Source organism: Thamnophis elegans, chromosome Z (assembly GCF_009769535.1).
Source record: "Thamnophis elegans isolate rThaEle1 chromosome Z, rThaEle1.pri, whole genome shotgun sequence".
NCBI classification, from domain to species: domain Eukaryota; kingdom Metazoa; phylum Chordata; class Lepidosauria; order Squamata; family Colubridae; genus Thamnophis; species Thamnophis elegans.
In genome coordinates this window covers 109,310,047-109,329,639 of record NC_045558.1, presented here as the reverse complement: position 1 = coordinate 109,329,639, position 19,593 = coordinate 109,310,047, and the positions used below count along the sequence as shown (strand labels likewise).

At 39.8% G+C, this 19,593-nt stretch overlaps 1 protein-coding gene and 1 pseudogene across 1 annotated transcript; both read right to left on the bottom strand.

The window, feature by feature from the left end:
- Positions 1-905: 905 nt before the first annotated feature.
- Positions 906-2,026, bottom strand: LOC116521306 (annotated as a pseudogene).
- Positions 2,027-4,758: 2,732 nt separating this feature from the next.
- LOC116521305 (olfactory receptor 5V1-like) lies at positions 4,759-5,718 on the bottom strand. Its single transcript, XM_032235991.1, has one exon. The coding sequence runs from the start codon at positions 5,695-5,697 to the stop codon at positions 4,759-4,761; it is 939 nt and encodes a 312-aa protein (XP_032091882.1). The 5' UTR covers positions 5,698-5,718.
- Between the last annotated feature and the right edge of the window lie 13,875 nt (positions 5,719-19,593).

Below are 19,593 nucleotides of genomic sequence, written 5' to 3'. Positions count from 1 at the left end.
GTGTTGGCTTTTTTGGCAGCTGCTGCACACTACTGGCTCATATTTAAATGGTTGTCCACTAGGACTCCAAGATACCTTTCACAGTTACTACTACTGAGCAAGGTACCCCCTATATTGTATCTGTGCATTTCGTTTTTGTTGCCTAAATGTAGAACCTTACTCTTTTCACCACTGAATTTCATTTTATTAGATAGTTCCCAATGTTCAAGTTTGTCAAGATCCTTCTGTATCTTTAGCCTATCTTCTGGAGTGTTGGCTATTCCTGCCAGCTTGGTGTTATCTGCAAATTTGATGAATTCCCCATTTATTCACTCATCCAAATCATTGATGAAGATGTTGAAGAGTACTGGCCCAAAAAAGAGCCTTGGGGTGCTCCACTGCATATTTCCCTCCATGAAGAAGCAATTCCATTGAGGACTACACATTGAGTGCGGTTGGTCAGCCAGTTATTAATCTATCTGGTGATGATGCTGTCTAACCCACATTCTTCTACTTTATTTAGTAGTAGATTATAAAACTATATTTGGAAATGAAGGAGACATTAATGTTTTTGAATTATTTATTTTAAATGATGTATATAACCGCCGATATTGTAAAAACAACGTGCAATGCAGAAACCAGTAAAAGCAACAGAAAAGTCCAAAATTATAAAATACAGATAAATTAAAATGACATAGTCTCATGAAAAGTCTTAATGGTTTGGAAAATATATTATATAGATTTGATGAAGAGATAAATTATTTTATTAAAATAAGTAGTTTATTACTTGTTTTCAATTAAAAATCAATCCTATTATTTTTTTAAATTGTCCCATTTTGATTCTAGGAGGAAAGAATCCAATAAACCAATGGATTTGTTTATTTTGCATCTATTTTTGGCTTGGGGAATTTTGGGGAATTAGATTCCTATAGGTTTGAAAACTGTGTAGTATAAATATCCCATTTCCTTGGGATGATACAATGTATGTGTTTAAAAATAGTCAACCAAATACCTTTTACTTCTTTGTTCTTCAATTTGTAAATTATAGGGTTTAAAATGGGGCCAATGAATGTGTAAAAAAGGGACAGGTATTTATCAGTATTGGGAAAATAAGTGAAATTGGGTTTCAGGTACATGATGGAACTAAAACCATAGAATAAGGTCACAACTATGAGATATGAGGAACAAGTAGAAAAAGTCTTCTTCCGGCCCTCAGAGGATGAGATCTTCAAAATAGCAACAATGATCCCAGAAAAAGACAATAAGATCAGAAGAAAGGGTAAAAGTAACATAAATAACTGCCATCGCAAAAACAGTAATTTCCATCATAAAGGTGTTTCCACATGGCAATTTCAATAAAGTCACAAAAGAAACACTTGATGACATTGGAATCACAGAAGACAGTCTGAACATGATACTTCTCAGACCAAATGACATGAAGAACCAAGAGGTCGAGAGGCTAGAGCTAAACTGATATAAAATTCTTTGACCCGTCAAGATAGGGTAATACAGATAGGGTAATGTTGCTTACTATTTTACTTTTATGTATTGTTTGCGTCTATTGTCTGTACCCTCCCTTCCTTATTTTATGTAAGCCACCCTGAGTCCCCTCAGGGAAAAGGGTGGCCTATAAATACTAATAAATATAAATATAAATATACAGAGGATTACAGATGGCAACGTAACAATTGTAGGCTATTTACACCAAAAGGAAACATTATGTTCCACCAAGAAAAAAAAAGAAAAATAGATCTGTGTAGCACAGCCAACAGAGGAAATGCATTTATTCCAGGAATCAACATTGTCAAGCATCTTGGTAATAGTGACTGATGTAAGCAGATCTCAAGGAAGGCTACATTTCTTAGAAAAAAGAATATGGGTTTATATAGGGCAAGACCAGCTAATCTAAGGAGGAAAATTATAAGGTTTCATTCAAAGTGATAATATAGATTCCCAAAAATGTAAAAAAAGAAAATACTTTGCAAGTGGGGCGCATCAGAAAGACCAAGAAGCTGAAATTGATTGATATAGTGCTGTTCTGCAGCATACACTATTTCTTTGTATGCAAAAGAAAAAGAACCATTCATTACTTTATAAATTTAAATTATAATGATCAGTTGTGTAAAAAAATATACATAATGTTAAATCTCGGGAAATAAAACCAATCATTCAGTTCTGCTGAGGAAAAAAAATATTATAAAGCTCCGTCATTTTTTCTTTTAAAACTGAGACAATTCTTACCTCCCCTTTTAAATTCTCCATCTGAGCAAAGAGTTGTTGATCACTGGGATTAAACTATCTTGTGTAGAGTGGGAATTATGATTTCTAATAAGATTTATTTATCAATATTTATAAGCTAAAATTGTATGGCTCAATTCTGGAAGATATTAGCATTTATCAAATATTATAATTACATAGACTTTTTATGACTAAATTGAACATGCATTTGTTTAATATTTAGTTGCTTTTTAATGTTTTTTTCCATTTCAGAACTTTTTGAATGCCTTATATCTACCAATAAATTTTGGCTTAATACAACAAGAAGAAGAGATTTATGATAGAGAGCTGGTTTGCTCCAATGATTATTGTACCAGGCTAGAAATTTGTGAGTTCAAGTCCTGCCTTAGCCATGAAATCTGGCTAGTTGAATTTGGCCTAGTCATTCTCTCAGCCCAGCAGGACTATTGTTGTGGGATGAGAAAGATATGTTGGATATATTCACTGCTTGGCATTATTAGTAAAAATGTTAAAGGTGGGATACAAATAAAATAAATAGATAGATAGATAGATAGATAGATAGATAGATGTAGATAGATAGATAACATCATAACTGCAATGAATCAGGACACCAAACCTATATAATTCAATTTTGGCCACTGCAGAAATACAAATAAATCTAAAAAATTAAACCACAAATTGATTATATTACACATATAATTTCTTTTTTAAATTATTGTTCTTGTTACTATTAATGTTTGTAGAGTCTAATCTAGTTATGTTTCAATGATGTCAGAAGAATAATTTTGGTTTTCAACTTGAATTGGAGTTGCATAAGAATAAATAAAAATGACAGCCAAACAGCTGTGAGCAATATGTATGTATGTATGTATGTATGTATGTATGTATGTAATTTGTGTGTGTGTGTGTGTGTGCGCGCGCGCGCGCGTGCGCGCTGATTCACAGTCCATTGTGAATTCTGTTAATGTTTTAATGATAACAGTATAAAAAATAAAATAGTTTGATATAAAACTTTTCACAATAAGAATGTATTTAACTATTATAGATTACAGGGTACACTGTTAAAGAGTCAATTGAAAAGAAAACCTAACTAAATGTTCCATTTTCATAATGGATTTTATAATTTATAAAGTCTGGAAGTAAAAGGATTTTTTTACATAACAACTAAAAATAGCATGTTGTATCTAATTAACCTCTTCAATAATAATATCCCATTGTTAATTGTTCTTGAAACCACTTTTTCATCAACTCTTCTGCAATGTGACTGAGAGAAAATAAATCACTCAACCTTCCTAGCATTAGAATTCCTGGAAAGGAAACTTCTTAAATACAGGGAAAGAATATAATGTTTTCTCTTCCAAATTTCTTTTTGGATGAAATAACTCCTGAATACTTTATTGTGAATGTTAGTGAACACATTTTTGTTGTCTTCATTTATATTAATATTGAGTATACAGTTTTCTGTCTCTTCTGTAGCTTTTTTTAAAAATATTGCTTTCTTTGCAGATTAATATGTATTTTGGGAAACAAAACATCTTATGCACACACACACCACTAGACAGAGAATCTATAGTGGTCTGTGCAGTTATACACTATAGTTGTGCTATATTAATGCACAGGGAGGAAAACCTGCACTCCTCAAATGTTGCATAAAAAGAATTTTAAAATAATAATTCAGTGTGCCTTGCCCATGTCCCTAGAGCTTAACTTTCTCTTCAACCAGAAAAGAGAGAAACTCAGAGGATCTTGATCGCTGAAGCTCCAGTCTCAAGTTGTAACTTTTATAGTGTTGAAGATTGGAAAAGGAATTTAACAAAATAGAAATCAATGTCATGTGAAGATAAATTGTTATTGACTTTATTTCTTCTTGAACCCTGGTCCCTTGAAATCTACCAGAAATTGGCATTCCTTATGTGGAAAATGCTATTATCGTATGTTTTGGTTCAGTTGCATCATTCAATTATTTCCCCATGTATCAGTGTACCGCCATTAACCAACAACATGGGAAGAGAAAATAATGAATGGAAAAAAGCAGTAGCTGTGTTCATGCGCTAATTTTATTTAAAGGGCTTAACAATTGGAAAAAGAGAAATCTTGATGAAATTGTATGTATGTATGTATGTATGTATGTATGTGATGTGCAACTAAATTTAATATAATAAATTAAGGTGATACTATTAGTAAATATATGCATTTAAGTTATCAAAGAAACTAGGAATATATTTCATTCTACAAAGATGCTACTAGCTCCTTTATTATTTTAAAACATTAAGCTTTGTCAGAATTATTCATGTTCTTAAGAGTTTTTAAATATAATACAGTTTCTTCCAAATGAGTAAAAATTAGTTTAAACAGCCATGTTGCTTAACAGCCAAAATTAATATTGACAAGACTTAATTGTTAATATAGCAATATAGCATGTATGGCATAGACATACCAATAGGAAGCAATAATATAATATACTTATGAATATTTAAAAGAAAAAAAATCATATTGGGATGGAAATAATCCACTTCTCTGGATTAACTTCATGACTTTTAATCACCTTCTATAAGGGGACAATTTTGAAGCAAATCTTCTCTTGAGAGCTTCATTTATCTCTTTGTTTCTCCAACTATAAATAATAGGATTCAAAGTTGGTGTTACAATGGAATAAAGCAGAGCTAGAAATTTATCTGTTTCAAAAGCATAGGTAGATCTGGGCCGCAGGTACATTGCACTAGCAGATCCATAGAACAAAGTGATGACAATAATGTGTGAGGAACAGGTGGAAAAAACTTTCTGCCTCTCCTTTGCAGATGCAATTTTCAGCACAGTGTTGATTATGTGGACATAGGAGAACAGGATTAGCAATAATGGGATCAGAGTGATTAGCAGCCCAGCCATAAAGACTGTGATTTCATTTAGATAGGTATCTCCACAGGCTAGCTTCAAGAGTGGTGGGATGTCACAAAAGAAATAGTTGATCCAATGTTCATCACAAAAAGGCAAAGAAAATATCAGAGTTGTTTGGCCTAGTGAAAGCAAAATCCCACTAGCCCATGATCCAGCCACCAGACATGCACAAAGCTGTTTGTTCATGATTAAAGGATAGCGCAATGGATTACAGATGGCTAAGAAGCGATCATAAGCCATGGCCGCAAGAAGAAAGCACTCTGTAGTTCCTAGTGAGAGAAGGAAATATAGCTGGGCAGCACATCCAACAAAGGAGATAGATTTGTCCTCTGAAAGGAAGTTTACTAACATTTTAGGGGCAGTGACAGATGTATAGCAAATATCCACCAGAGATAGACTGGCAATGAAATAGCACATTGGCATGTGAAGAGAAGGATCAAGTCTGATGACAATGCTTATTAATGCATTCCCCAACAATGACATGACATACATGGTTAAAAACAATATAAAAAGCAATACATGCATTTCCAGATTACCAGAAAATCCCAAAAAAATAAATCTGGTGCTTTTATTCTGGTTTTCCATAGGTGATTTTATCTGGGTGATTATCACAATAACAATAATATTTTTTAAAAATAAATGTATTTACAATAAACCTACTGACTGTAAAAAATGACTGATTTGTGATTTCTTAATTTAGTATTTTTAAAACAAAAGAAAGAATATTTGTATTCTCTATCTTCTATTACATCTGTTTTCCAGATTTAAATGCACTTCTTTCTTAGATGTCAATTACAGACTAGTTGAATTTTAAAGGCAATAGGGAGGATTTTTCATTAGCTTGACTCAGTCTAGAGGGTGTAAAAAATCTGAGGACATACAGAAGTTTTGAAACATAAACAGGAACCATTTATAGATAAATGTAATATGGTGATAAGAAACATTCATCTAAATAAGATTCAAGAAAGCAATAAAAATGAATGCCACATTCTGATTTTTACACAATGGAAAGAGAAATAAATAGCTGCATTCCTGGAACTAAGGATGTTTTTCCATTCCATCCTATGGACGAGTAAAACAACAAAAGAAAAAAGAAGAAGAAACAGTTAACATATATAAGTCATTTCTTCTTTCAGATTTCCTATAGAGCTTTTGAAGAACATTAAACTAGATAACTCAAGTTCTATTAGCAGCATGAATGATATATTAAAATGGTTTTGCTTCTGTTAATACTTAAAGTGCTGTTCTTAAACATTTCTATTCAATTTTTAAAACATTCAAAGATTTTCATACCTTAAGATCAAACCCTTTACTTTGTCTTAACATTCTGCTAACTGTGACTGAAAACAGTTAAATATAAAACTTCGAGACACTTCTAGAAGCAGGAGTGAAGTAAATAAAATCAACAACTATTAAGCTGGCTGTGTTACAAGTTCATTGACTGATATATTATTTATCATTTTTTCTTTATAAAGCTAAAATCATGATCATATATTTAAAGTGATGGCTAATGTTTAAAGTGCAAAAGACATGGATAGATATTTTCTTATTTTCTGTTACATAGCACCTGCAAATACAAACTGCGACCCATATCCTACAGTATTGCAGGAACTGATTTGTTTTCTATAAAGTTTCATACAGAATAAAGAAATGATTTACCTATCTTCCTTCACAAGCTTCTATCTCCTTTAGCCATTATGAAATCTTTTTTACTGGTACACATACTTCTCTTATTAAGCATTCCCAAAGAACCAGTAAGGATGGATTCTCGAGAGATTGGAATGAATTAATAAAAAACATTCATAGTTAGTTCACTAGATGATTGGGGGAATCTAAAACTCTATGAATTTTTATTAGAAAAATATAATTGTTGAAGCTGTCCCCTTTCTTAAAAGAGAAATAGCGTGGAAATTTTGAATTGATATGAAAAGAAGTGATTCATGAATCACTTTAGTCAGAGGTGTCCTATTAAAACGATTATTTTTTTCAAAAATATGCTAAAATCACAGAGTAATTCTAATCTTATTCAGAAGAAACTCCCAATATGATCAATGGGGTTTACTCCATGAATGTATATTATAATCTCTAGTATTTATCTATGTTAGTCAGTGTGTCTATGCTTCCTTACAATTTTTTCAAAAATGTAACGAAAACATTACAACTATATAGGTAGTTGTATAAGTAGATATGTATCAATGGACTATACTACTCACTATGGTTTGTTTGATGTTTTCATAGTACTAAAAGCAATTTAAATCCTTTTTAAAGCAGAATATGGAAAAAAATATTGCAATGAGTTCCCTGAACTCATTGCCGGCTGGCGATCCCCCCGGGGGGGGAGCCTTCTCTGTTGCTGCTCTGGCCCTCTGGAACGAGCTCCCTGTGGAGATCCGGACCGTTACTACCCTCCTGGCCTTCCGTAAAGCTACTAAGTTCTGGCTGTTCCGGCAGGCTGGGGGCTGTTAAAGCACCCAGCATCTTAATTGTGACTGTTGTGGATTTTAAAATTGTTTGTATTGTCTTATTTATTCCCTCCCCTGTTTATTGTGAGCTGCCCGGAGTCCTTCGGGAGTGGGCGGCATACAAAACCAATAAACCTAAACCTAAACCTAACCAGAGGTTAGTTACATAAATCAACCTGAGTAATAGAAATAATTTTAATAGAGGCTCAGATTTTCAGTTTTTTTCTGATTCTTCCCATGAGATATACCATATTGCCATTGCAAAAGAAGTCTAAAACTTAATTTAAAATTATAATTTATAAATCTAGATATTAGTTCTTTCTACTGTGCATCCATATTCAGAACAAAGAGGAAAAACACAGAAATGAATAAATTTAACTGCTACTTCATATCAGGGATGTGTTCCTGCCAGTCCACAAATCTACTGTGCCATTTAGAACCGGTTCCAGCTCCCCCCCCCATCCACATCATGCTTGCCCTGCCCACTGCTCACTGATTGGCTGGCTCACCAAATGCCCGCCCACCTCTAAGAGTCCTATCTAAACCTTAAAGTCTTAAAGCTGTCAAGTTTGAACACCCCTGAGGTTTTCTTTTCTAAAGGGTTAGGGGTGCAGGAGTCTTGTAACTTGACAGCTTTAAGACTTCCGTGCTTCAAATGCCAGAGTTTCTGAGCCAACATTTTGGTTGCTAAGCAAAAGCGTTGTTAAGTGATTTTACAAGTTGGCCATGCCCACCCAGTCACATGACTGCCAAGTGGTCCCACTTGGTCACATTTTTTAGTGATTTTTTAGTGATTTTATTAATATTTATAGGCCGCCCTTTTCCCTGAGGGGATTCAGGGTGGCTTACATAAAATGGGGAAGGGAGGGTACAGACAATAGACACAAAATAGTACATAAAGGTAAAATAGTAAACAACATTCATTCATCATTCGGGTGGGGACAGATTATCTTTATCCCCAGGCCTGACGGGCTAGCCAGGTCTTAAGGGCTGTGCAGAAGGTCTGGACGGTGGTGAGGGTACGAATCTCCGCGGGGAGATCATTCCAAAGGGTCGGAGCTACTACTGAAAAGGCTCTCCTCCGTGTGGTTGCCAGTCGACACTGACTGGCAGATGGTACTCGGAGGAGGCCTAATCTATGCGATCTAATTGGTCGCAGGGAGGTAATTGGCAGGAGGCGGTCTCTCAAGTACGCAGATCCACTACCATGGAGGGCTTTATGAGTGACAAGTAGCACCTTGAAGCGCACCCAGAGATCAACAGGTAGCCAGCGCAGCTCGCGGAGGATAGGTGTTATGTGGGCGAACCGAGGTGCACCCACAATCACTCGCGTGGCCGCGTTCTGGACTAGCTGAAGTCGCCGGATGCTCTTCAAGGGCAGCCCCATGTAGAGCACATTGCAGTATTCCGGCCTAGAGGTCACAAGGGCCCGAGTGACTGTTGTGAGGGCCTCCCGATTCAGGTAGGGTCGCAACTGGCGTACCAGGCGAACCTGGGCAAATGCCCCCCTGGTCACAGCCGTCAGATGATGGTCGAAAGTCAGCTGTGGATCCAGGAGGACTCCCAAGTTGCGAACCCTCTCTGAGGGGTATAAAGTTTGACCCCCCAGCCTGAGTGATGGAACACTGATCGAATTATTGGGAGGGAAACACAACAGCCACTCGGTCTTCTCCGGGTTGAGTACAAGCTTGTTAGCCCTCATCCAGTCCATAACGGCCTCAAGACCCCGGCTCATCACATCCACCGCTTCATTGAGTTGGCACGGGGTGGACAGATACAACTGAGTATCGTCCGCGTATTGATGGTATTTTATCCCGTGCCTCCGAATGATCTCACCCAGCGGTTTCATGTAGATGTTAAATAGTAGGGGGGATAAGACCGAACCCTGCGGCACCTCATATGATAGGGGCCTAGGGGTCGATCTCTGCCCCCCCACTAACACCAACTGCGAACTGTCCGAGAGGTAGGAGGAGAACCACTGCAAAACAGTGCCTCCCACCCCCACCTCCCGCAGTCGTCGCAGAAGGATACCGTGGTCAATGGTATTGAAAGCCGCCGAGAGGTCGAGGAGAACCAGGATAGAGGGATGGCCTCGGACTCTGACTCTCCAGAGATCATCGGTCAATGCAACCAAAGCGGTTTCTGTGCTGTAACCGGGTCTGAAGCCTGACTGGAAGGGGTCGAGATAGCTTGCTTCCTCCAAGGACCGTTGGAGCTGGAAGGCCACCACCTTCTCGATAACCTTCCCTACAAAAGGGAGGTTGGAGACTGGTCGATAGTTGTTAAGAACAGCTGGATCCAGAGATGGCTTCTTCAGGAGGGGTCTCACCACTGCTGCTTTAAGTGTGGTGGGGAAGTGCCCCTCCCGAAGAGAGGCGGTAACAACCGCCTGGATCCAGCCTCGTGTCACCTCACTGCTGTTGGCAACCAGCCATGAGGGACCTGGGTCCAGTACACAGGTGGAGGCACTCACAGCTCTCATGGCCTTGTCCACATCCCCAGGGGCAACATCCTGAAACTCAACCCAGAGGTGGTCTACCAATTCATCCTCTTGTGCCTCGGCTGGAACTGCAGGGATGGAGTCCAAATCCGACCGAAACCGAGCAATTTTGTCCGCTAAGAATTGGGCATAATCCTCAGCTCTACCCTGCAAGGGTTCCCCCGTATCCCTCCTATTTAGGAGGGAGCGGGTTATCCTAAACAGGGCGGCTGGGCGGAACTCAGCAGACGCAACCAAGGTGGCAATGTGAGATCTTTTTGCTGCCCTAAGTGCCCTGATGTACTCCTTGATGCTGGTTGTTAGGATTGCTCGGTTCGACTCGGACTTATCGGACCTCCATAGGTGCTCTAGGCGTCTCCTCTGGCGCTTCATCTCCCGGAGCTCCTCGGTGAACCAGGGAGGTCTCCGGGATCTGCCGCCTCAGAGGGGCCGTAGTGGCGCAATCCGGTCAAGGGTCTCCGATGCTGCCGAGTGCCAGGCAGCAACCAGAGTCTCCACCGGACTGTGGGTGAGAGTATCAGGAATAACCCCAAGCTCTGTCTGGAACCTCAGAGGCTCCATAAGTCGCCTGGGGCGGAACCACTTGGTCGGTTCCTCCTCCCTACAGTGGGGGTTTGGCCTCCGAAAGTCGAGCCTCAGTAGGCAGTGGTCTGACCACGACAGGGGTATGATCTCATTACCCCTCAGACCAAGATCACAAGTCCACTGCTCCGAGAGAAATACGAGGTCGAGCATGTGACCCGCTAAATGGGTTGGGCCCTGAATTACCTGGGTCAAGCCCATGGCTGTCATGGAAGCCATGAACTCCTGCGCCCCATCAGAGTATTCACCGAGCGAAGGCAAATTGAAGTCCCCCAAGACCATAAGTCTGGGGAACTCAATTGCTAGCTCGGCTACCGACTCGAGGAGTGAGGGGAGGGCTGCTGCAACGCTGTTGGGAGGCAGGTACGTTAACAGCAAACCCACTTGACCCTTGAGGTCCAACTTTAGCAGCAGAGACTCACACCCGACAAGCTCCGGAGCAGGGATCCTACGAGGTGCTAAAGACTCCCGGATAACAATGGCCACACCGCCACCCCTTCCCTGGGCTCTCGGCTGATGAAGCACCTGAAATCCGTCTGGGCACATCTCTACGAGGAGGACTCCTCCCTCCGTGCCCAGCCATGTTTCAGTAATACATGCCAGGTCTGCCCTCTCGTCTAAAATTAAGTCCCGGACGAGGGGAGCCTTATGAACAACAGACCTGGCATTTAGCGACAACAGCCTGAGACCAGGGTCCTGATTACTCGCGCCATCTGGCCTCGGAGTGGGACTCATAGGGCCAGAAGGAGGGATCTCTGTGATGTAGCGAGCCCTCCTTCCCCAGTAATGGCCAGCCCTAAAGTCCCCGCCATATCTGCCCCTCCCTGTTACGACCGCAATGCTCCGACCTACTCCCGTGGCTGTGGTCCCCCCAACCACCCCGGTGACCCCCGCATTCCCCGGCAGGTCCTCCGAATCAAGCATACTCAAGCACTCACACAACCAATCCCCACATAATAATTAAAATACAAAAATACAACAATAATAGCAATAAAAGTGGGTCACTCACACACTCACATTCAATCCCATATACTCAACATACCTGTTTAAAATTAAAATTTAGAGCTCGGAAGAAGGAAGAGGAGAAGAGAAAAAAAGAGAGGGTTTTTTTAAAGAAAAGAGAAAAGAAAAAGAAAAAATTATAAAATGCGCAGCAGTTCTGTTAAAATTGTGAGTTCCGGGAGGGTCAAATGGTTCTCCACAGATGGCTTCACAGCCAGCAATAATGATGTTAAAACAGAGACAATAATGATGTTAAAAACGAAGGCTAAGCCACGGGGAAAGGCAGGGAGGGGGGGAGGGCGTCTGTAAGGGTTGTGGTGATGGCAGTCACAGTCAGTCCCATAAATTGGCCAGTCTCTACAGACACCCGACCCCAATCCACGTCCTCTAAAATAGTGTCGGTTTGATTGTCGGTTTGATGAGGAAACCGGAAGTTCAGCAAGCTGGGCAATGTTGGTTAGAAGGTACTGCGGGGATTCAATGAGAACGCCCAATGCTGCCATCATCTGTCCACCCGCAGTCTCAATGGTAGCCCAGTCTAGGAGTCTTCTTTCTGGGGGTAAAACCACCCCAGGGAGTTCCCAAAATCTCACCGTCAGGGGCAGGCAAAACGAAAAGGCGGAACAGGCACTGGAATGGCCGAAGAATGCCGCCGCTGTTCTCAAAATAAAGCCTGCCTCCTTGGTGTCAAACGGCCGAAATAGCGCAAAAATCACCGGAGCCTCCAAAACTGCTGGAATCGCCACGATCTGCACGGCACAGGGGCAGTCTCCCCAAGACCTCGTCCTCGCCATCCTCGCTGTTAATAAACAGGGCAGGAAGGTGGAGTAGGCGATAAAGCCGCCGGGAAGCGCCGTCGCTGTTATCCGGCTGAGGTTCCTTTCCTAAATAGGAAGGGAGACGGAGAACCCCTTACAGGGTAAGGCTGAGGAGTATGTACAGTTCTTGGCGGACAAAGTTGCTCGGTTTCGATCGGACCTGGACTCCACTCCTGCAGATCCAGCCAAGACACAAGGGAATGATCTGGCAGACCATCTCTGGGTTGAGTTTCAGGATGTTGCCTCCGGGGATGTGGACAAGGCTATGCGAGCTGTGAGCGCCTCCACCTGTATACTGGACCCGTGTCCCTCCTGGCTGGTTGCCAACAGCAGTGAGGTGACACGAGGCTGGATCCAGGCGGTTTTTACCACCTCTCTTCGGGAGGGGCATCTCCCCACCGCGCTGAAGGCGGCGGTGGTGAGACCCCTCCTGAAGAAACCGTCTTTGGATCCAGCAATTCTTAACAACTACCGTCCAGTCTCCAACCTCCCCTTTGTGGGGAAGGTTGTTGAGAAGGCGGTGGCCTTCCAGCTTCAGCGTACCTTGGAGGAAGCTAACTATCTTGACCCCTTCCAGTCTGGCTTCAGGCCCGGTTACAGCACAGAAACCGCTTTGGTCGCATTGACCGATGATCTCTGGAGAGCCAGAGATGGAGGCCATGCGTCCATCCTGGTTCTCCTTGACCTCTCAGCGGCTTTCGATACCATCGACCATGGTATCCTTCTGCGACGACTGCGGGAGGTGGGGGTGGGCGGCACTGTTTTGCAGTGGTTCTCCTCCTACCTCTCGGACAGGTCGCAGTCGGTGTTGGTGGGGGGGCAGAGATCGTCCCCGAGGCCCCTTACTTGTGGGGTGCCGCAGGGTTCGGTCTTATCCCCCCTACTATTTAACATATACATGAAACCGCTGGGCGAGATCATTCGGAGGCACGGGATAAAATACCATTAGTATGCGGACGATACACAGCTGTATCTGTCCGCCCCGTGCCAACTCAATGAAGCGGTGGAAGTGATGAACCGGGGCCTTGAGGCTGTTAAAGACTGGATGAGAGCTAACAAACTGGTGCTCAACCCGGAAAAGACCGAGTGGCTGTTGTGTTTTCCTCCCAATAATTTGGCTAATGTTCCATCAATCAGGCTGGGGGGACAAAATTTATACCCCTCAGACAGGGTCCGCAACTTGGGAGTCCTCCTGGACCCACAGCTGAGTTTTGACCATCATTTGTCAGCTGTGACCAGGGGGGGCATTTGCTCAGGTTCACCTGATGCGCCAGTTGCGGCCCTACCTGAATCGGGAGGCCCTCACAACAGTCACTCGAGCCCTTGTGATCTCCAGGCTGGAATACTGCAACGTGCTCTACATGGGGCTGCCCTTGAAGAGCATCCGGCGACTTCAGCTAGTCCAGAATGCGGCCGCGCGAGTGATCGTGGGCGCACCACGGTTCGCCCACATAACACCGATCCTCCGTGAGCTTCGCTGGCTACCTGTTGATCTCCGGGTGCACTTCAAGGTCCTACTTACCACTCACAAAGCGCTCCATGGTAGTGGATCTGGCTATTTGAGAGACCGCCTTCTGCCAATTACCCCCCTGCATCCCATCAGATCGCACAGGGTAGGCCTCCTCCGAATTCCATCCGCCAGTCAGTGCCGACTGGCAACTACGCGGAGGAGAGCCTTCTCAGTTGCAGCTCCGACGCTATGGAACAATCTCCCCGTGGAGATCCGCACCCTCACCACCGCCCAGGCCTTCCGCACGGCCCTTAAGATCTGGCTATCCCGTCAGGCCTGGGGATAAAAATCTTAGTTCGTCCCCTCCCGAATGATGAATGAATGTTGTGTTCTATTTTTAATATTATGTATTGTCTTATGTTTTTTGTCTTTGTACCCCCTTCCCCGTGTTTTGTAAGCCGCCCTGAGTCCCCTCAGGGAAAAGGGCGGCCTATAAATTATAATAAACATTCTAAACATTCCTCGTTGCCGAACGGCCGGAACAGCCGGAAAAGCATGGAAACCGCCGGAGTCGCTGGAGCCGGCGTCGTCCAGGGTCGTCCCAGAGTGGCAACCCCTACCGCTGGCTGGTCTTCCTGGGTCCCCAGAATCTTAAACATCCCGGGCGAACCTCCTTTCTCAAGTTTAAAATTGCTGCTGGAGATTTTTTTAGGCCTCATGGCTGGCAAGCCACTCTCACCCAGTCACATGGCCAGCAAGCCACTCCCACAAGCACACTTAAAGAAGAGGATCTAAAAAATTTTGAAACCCACCACTTCTTCATATGCATGGACATTTTAAAACAATCTATGTGATAAGTGGTTGATAAATTAATTGCTTAAACATATTTCCTGTTTAAGTCAAAAGGAATGGTTGACTGCTGTTATTAACATTTAGATTAGATTGCAACAATAGCTAGCATTTAGATTTAAGTTTTTGGATAAGAAAGTCCAGAATTTCTGAAATTTAGGAGGGCAAATGTGGAGATTCTGCTGTCTGAGATGGCTGTTATATTCTGTCCAATGTGATTTTGACACTATGCCTTTCTGGATGCAGTCTGAAACTGATTGGGCTGTTTTGGACATCCTTGCACATTGCTTAATCTGTAATCTATTGAGACTTCTATAGCCTTCTTGCAAATCCAACTGCTAAGCAGATATCACCTACCTTATACCTGTGCACCTGTCATTATTGTATTTCCCCCTTCTTAAGTGAAAACATTATATTTCCCACATTTTTCAGCCAAATGAACCAAATTTTATACATAACATAATCTTAAAATCTATCAAAATCTTTTTGGATCTTGGATTTTAAGGAATACTAAAAAGTTTCTTGAATGAAAAGTGGAATGTTTTCAAAGGAAAATAACAAGTCCAATTGCCTTTTGAAAAGCACCTTTGGGTCAATGCATCTAGACTTTATTTTGTAAATAATAATAAAGATATGTTTCCCCAAAAAAATTCTAAATGTTGTATTACATTATTTTTTGAATGTTGCAATATGTTCTAAAATATTTTAATAAAAATAAATTTTAAGCCACATTTTAGTTTGCAATTCTTCGAAACAATATGAATCAAAAATAAGATTTTACAGTAATAAAATGTTTGAAATAATACATTTTAAATTAAGTTCAATAAATAATTACATATATTTTTGTATTTTATTTAAATATGTAGAATAATAAAATGATATTTAATTTCTTATTTATTTATAATATTTAAATTTTTATTGATTTAAAATATTTAGCATTTCTAAAATTTCTGTTCCTTTGCTGTCTGAAACAGCATTAAAAATCTTCATGTTCTGTGAAAAATTCAATATTATATAATCACACATCAAGAAATTTTTTGCTTTAGACTTTTTAAAATTGGGTTTAATCTATGAATTTTCTCATAATTATGTCCAAATCTCTGCATTAAAAACTATTTATAAATTTTATTTATGTCCAGAATATTCCTTCTATTATATAAATAAATTTTGAATCCCAATCTGTAAGGTTTTAAGAAATTGATTTTTCCAGAAACATCACAGTATTCTTCTCTTGTTATTAATATGGTAATAATTTAGTATTTAACAGCAGTTTAGCTTTAAGGCAGTTTTTTTAAAACTATGTTCTGTGGAACTCTAAAGTTGATGGGGTACCATGATACATTGAGGTTGTAATGGGAAGTCCACTGGAACACAGCTAAATTTTGTTCACTAAAGACTTGCCTCTTATCAAAGTTAACAGGAATTTTGGAAATTAGCAAGCCTGCATTAAAGACCTGAGTGTTCTGACTCAGCCTTCACAAGTAATGAAAAACTGCTTACTCATGAGCAACACAAACCATTTCTCATTTAAGTGAGGGCAGGAACAGTCTTTGTTCACATTGGATAAACAAAACAAAAAATAATAAGTGACAAAGGAGTGTCTCTTTCCCTTCTAAAAACAGGGTAAGAACAGATTCACTCCCTATTATTTCTCAGCAGGAAAATCCCATTGATTCCTCAAATGTAGAGCAATTAGTCCTGACAAACCTGGTTCTGGCAAAGAAATCTGACATGATTGACGTACACTGGAAAATGAATGGTTGTGTGTAACAACTGGCCACTCCCAAACCCTACTATTTATTTTCCATCCAGGGAAGGACTGGCTAGATTCTATATCTTCTTTTCCCTGAGAGCCAGCTTATTGTTTGTTATTGCTGCCTTCTCCTTTCTTCCCTACACATATGCACAACTGGGATGGGTCACATCTGGGATGGCCCCCCTCATTCTCACTCAGCTCAGGCCCTGAAGACAGCTGACTCTCCACCTGAGAGAGGATGGAAGACCCCAGCTATGTATCTGCCTCTGATCCTGCTTCCTCACCAGAGCCTTCCAAAGCCGGCCCAAGCTTTCCTTCAACCTCCTCCTCATCTGACTCTGTGGCTAGTTCTCCTGGCAGTCCATGGGCCACAACACTGAATGCTGTAGGGCAGGATGAGCTCTTATCCTTTGTTCAAGTTCCTGCCTTGGACTTGAAATGAGCCACCAACTGGGAGTCCTCCTTGGCAACAGTGATGTCACTGATAATCCTTTCAACTCAGAAGTCTCTCTGTGCTTCTGACATGAGTGCAATGTGATGGGAATTTTTATCTTTCGTATTTCCTCTATTGCTAGCTTAATTGTCCTTTTCTCAAGATCTTTTCTCAATACTATCTGTATTTTACTTCATTCTTTTATTTCATTATTATTGTTCCTTTTCTGTTACTGAGTCTGTTAGTCCATATACCATTATAAGTACTTGTGTCCATTTAAAAAAAGAGATATGGAATTTTCATCTATGGAGTAATAACAGCTGTATTATTCTATCAATTATCATTTTAAAGGGTTTTTTTTTACTTCCTTATTTCTTAGGCTGTAAATAAGAGGATTTAACATAGGAGTCACAACAACATAGAGAAGGGAGAGAAATTTGCTCTTCCTATCTTTCTTTTCTGAAGTTGATATTTTCCTAAATATATTGCATTGCTTGTTCCTTCAAATGAAAAGACTACTGGAAGATGGGATGAGAAAATAGAAAGATTTTGCATCTTCCATCAAGTGACTACATCTGCATTCAGAAGTACATCTGAATAAGCATCCAGAGTGGATGAATTTAGTCTTAGGCACTGTATAGCAAAGCTCTGAGAAAGATAATTTTTTGAAGAAGAAAAATTTAGGAGTATGCAAAATTGTTCCTATGTAAACAAACATAAAACCATTTCTCATTATACCTTCTATGTTTAATATTGCCCCAAACAACAGAATTTGAAACTCCTGTTGATTAGAAAAGTCTTGCAGAATAAATTATGTTATTCAAATGGAATTTCTCCACTGAAATTGTCAATTCTTCAATGTCTGAAAGAAGAAAAACAAATAAAGTTGCTGTAATTTAGATATTTTCAAACATTTCCATCATAAATTATATAAATATTAGTTTCTGTTTTTCACTAAAGCAGAAAGAGAATTGCGCTTTCCTAAAGAACCTACAGAAACAGTAGTATAATCTTCCTCTTTGGTCTTCTCAAAAAGTCAGAATAAACTAAGAATGATAATATTGTATTTTCCATGCCTTCTGTTACATTGCTAGAAAAGCATTTTCCAGTCTAATTTTATTCGCTTACATATTGTTTAATGGGCTGAAAAATGAGAAGATGTAAGCTGTCCATTGATAATATAAAATTTCAAATTTGTTTTTATGACACTGAGTAATTTTATTGATTTTAAAAAATACAACAATGGTAGAGAAAAAAACTTATAAGTGAACACCATAAGAGTGTTGCATTTATTCCTAAGTTTTTTTTAAAAAGTGACTGCCTAATATGTATGCAACTACTTTCAGCAGCTTCAATAATGCTTCATAATCTTTAAAAAAGATCTGCACAATTCACAATAAACAATAGCAGTATTATTATTATTATTAACATTAATATTAAAAATTGAGAAAGGATAGAAAGGAAAGGACAAGCCTTTATAATAGACAAAACTTTTGGATCCTGGATTACATTAGTTTACAATAAACTAAAATAGTCACAATAATCTCGGAGCTGGGATTATTCATTGCTCCCTCTGAGATATACTTCCTGGGACATTAGAATTTAAATCATAAAAAAGACAAAATCATCATCCTTATTTAGTTGTTTTATTGTCATCTAAAACAGATGTCTGTGGCTCAGCAAGTGAAGAAACATGAAGACATTTGATCTTGAAAAACGTAATATTCCAACAAAATTTTCACCCTCCTTACATTTGTATCAGTTAATATTGGTATTTTTTTAAAAAACAAAGAAACAAAGAAATCCTGCAATTCTTAAATTTGATACAAATGAGAGGAAATCAAACCTCCAATCTCCAATTTCTTAATTACACTGCAGATCAATTATCTTTTTACTGTGACATTTTAAAATATCAAAACAGATCATCTTTAATACTTCAGATGCTGTGATTATAGATAACTCGTATAAACTCCAGCCAAGATGAGTCTACAGGAGAAAGCAAAAATAAAAGAACATTTTTAGAGAGGATTTTTTAAAAGATATCCTGTTCTAATGGTATAAACTGACATTCCTCTGGGAAGCTGATATTATATTAGTTCAATATCTATCTTCTGTTTATGTTCCTTTTCTCTCCCCTTCATGAAAAGGCAATAAAACCTAGACAATGCCAATAATTTAACAAGATTTATAGAAGGAAAATGTGATCAAGTTAAATGTTGATATTTTTTCTCCCTGCTTTTATAGTCGCAAGTATATCTGACTCAACTTTTCAGTTAAATTAAAGTTTCAGAAAATGTGCAGCAATCATTACTCTTAATTATTCAGCTTTTTAAATTAATTAGTATGTATTTAGACATTGCTTTAGTTTGGTTGTTGAAATATCTAAATTTATTATAAATGTACTGAGCTAAAAGCACTAATTAAAGAAATATTGGACAAGATATTTTTTTATGGTGACTCTCAATTATCCGGGTCCTGGATAATAAGAGCCAAGGTGGCGCAGTGGTTAAATGCAGCACTGCAGGCTACTGCTAGATCAGCAGGTCAGCGGTTCAAATCTCACCGGCTCAGGGTTGACTCAGCCTTCCATCCTTCCGAGGTGGGTAAAATGAGGACCCAGATTGTTGGG

Coding starts and splice junctions, on each gene's coding strand:
- LOC116521305 (XM_032235991.1), bottom strand. CDS start 5,697: ATGGAAAACCAGAATAAAAGCACCAGATTTATTTTTTTGGGATTTTCT.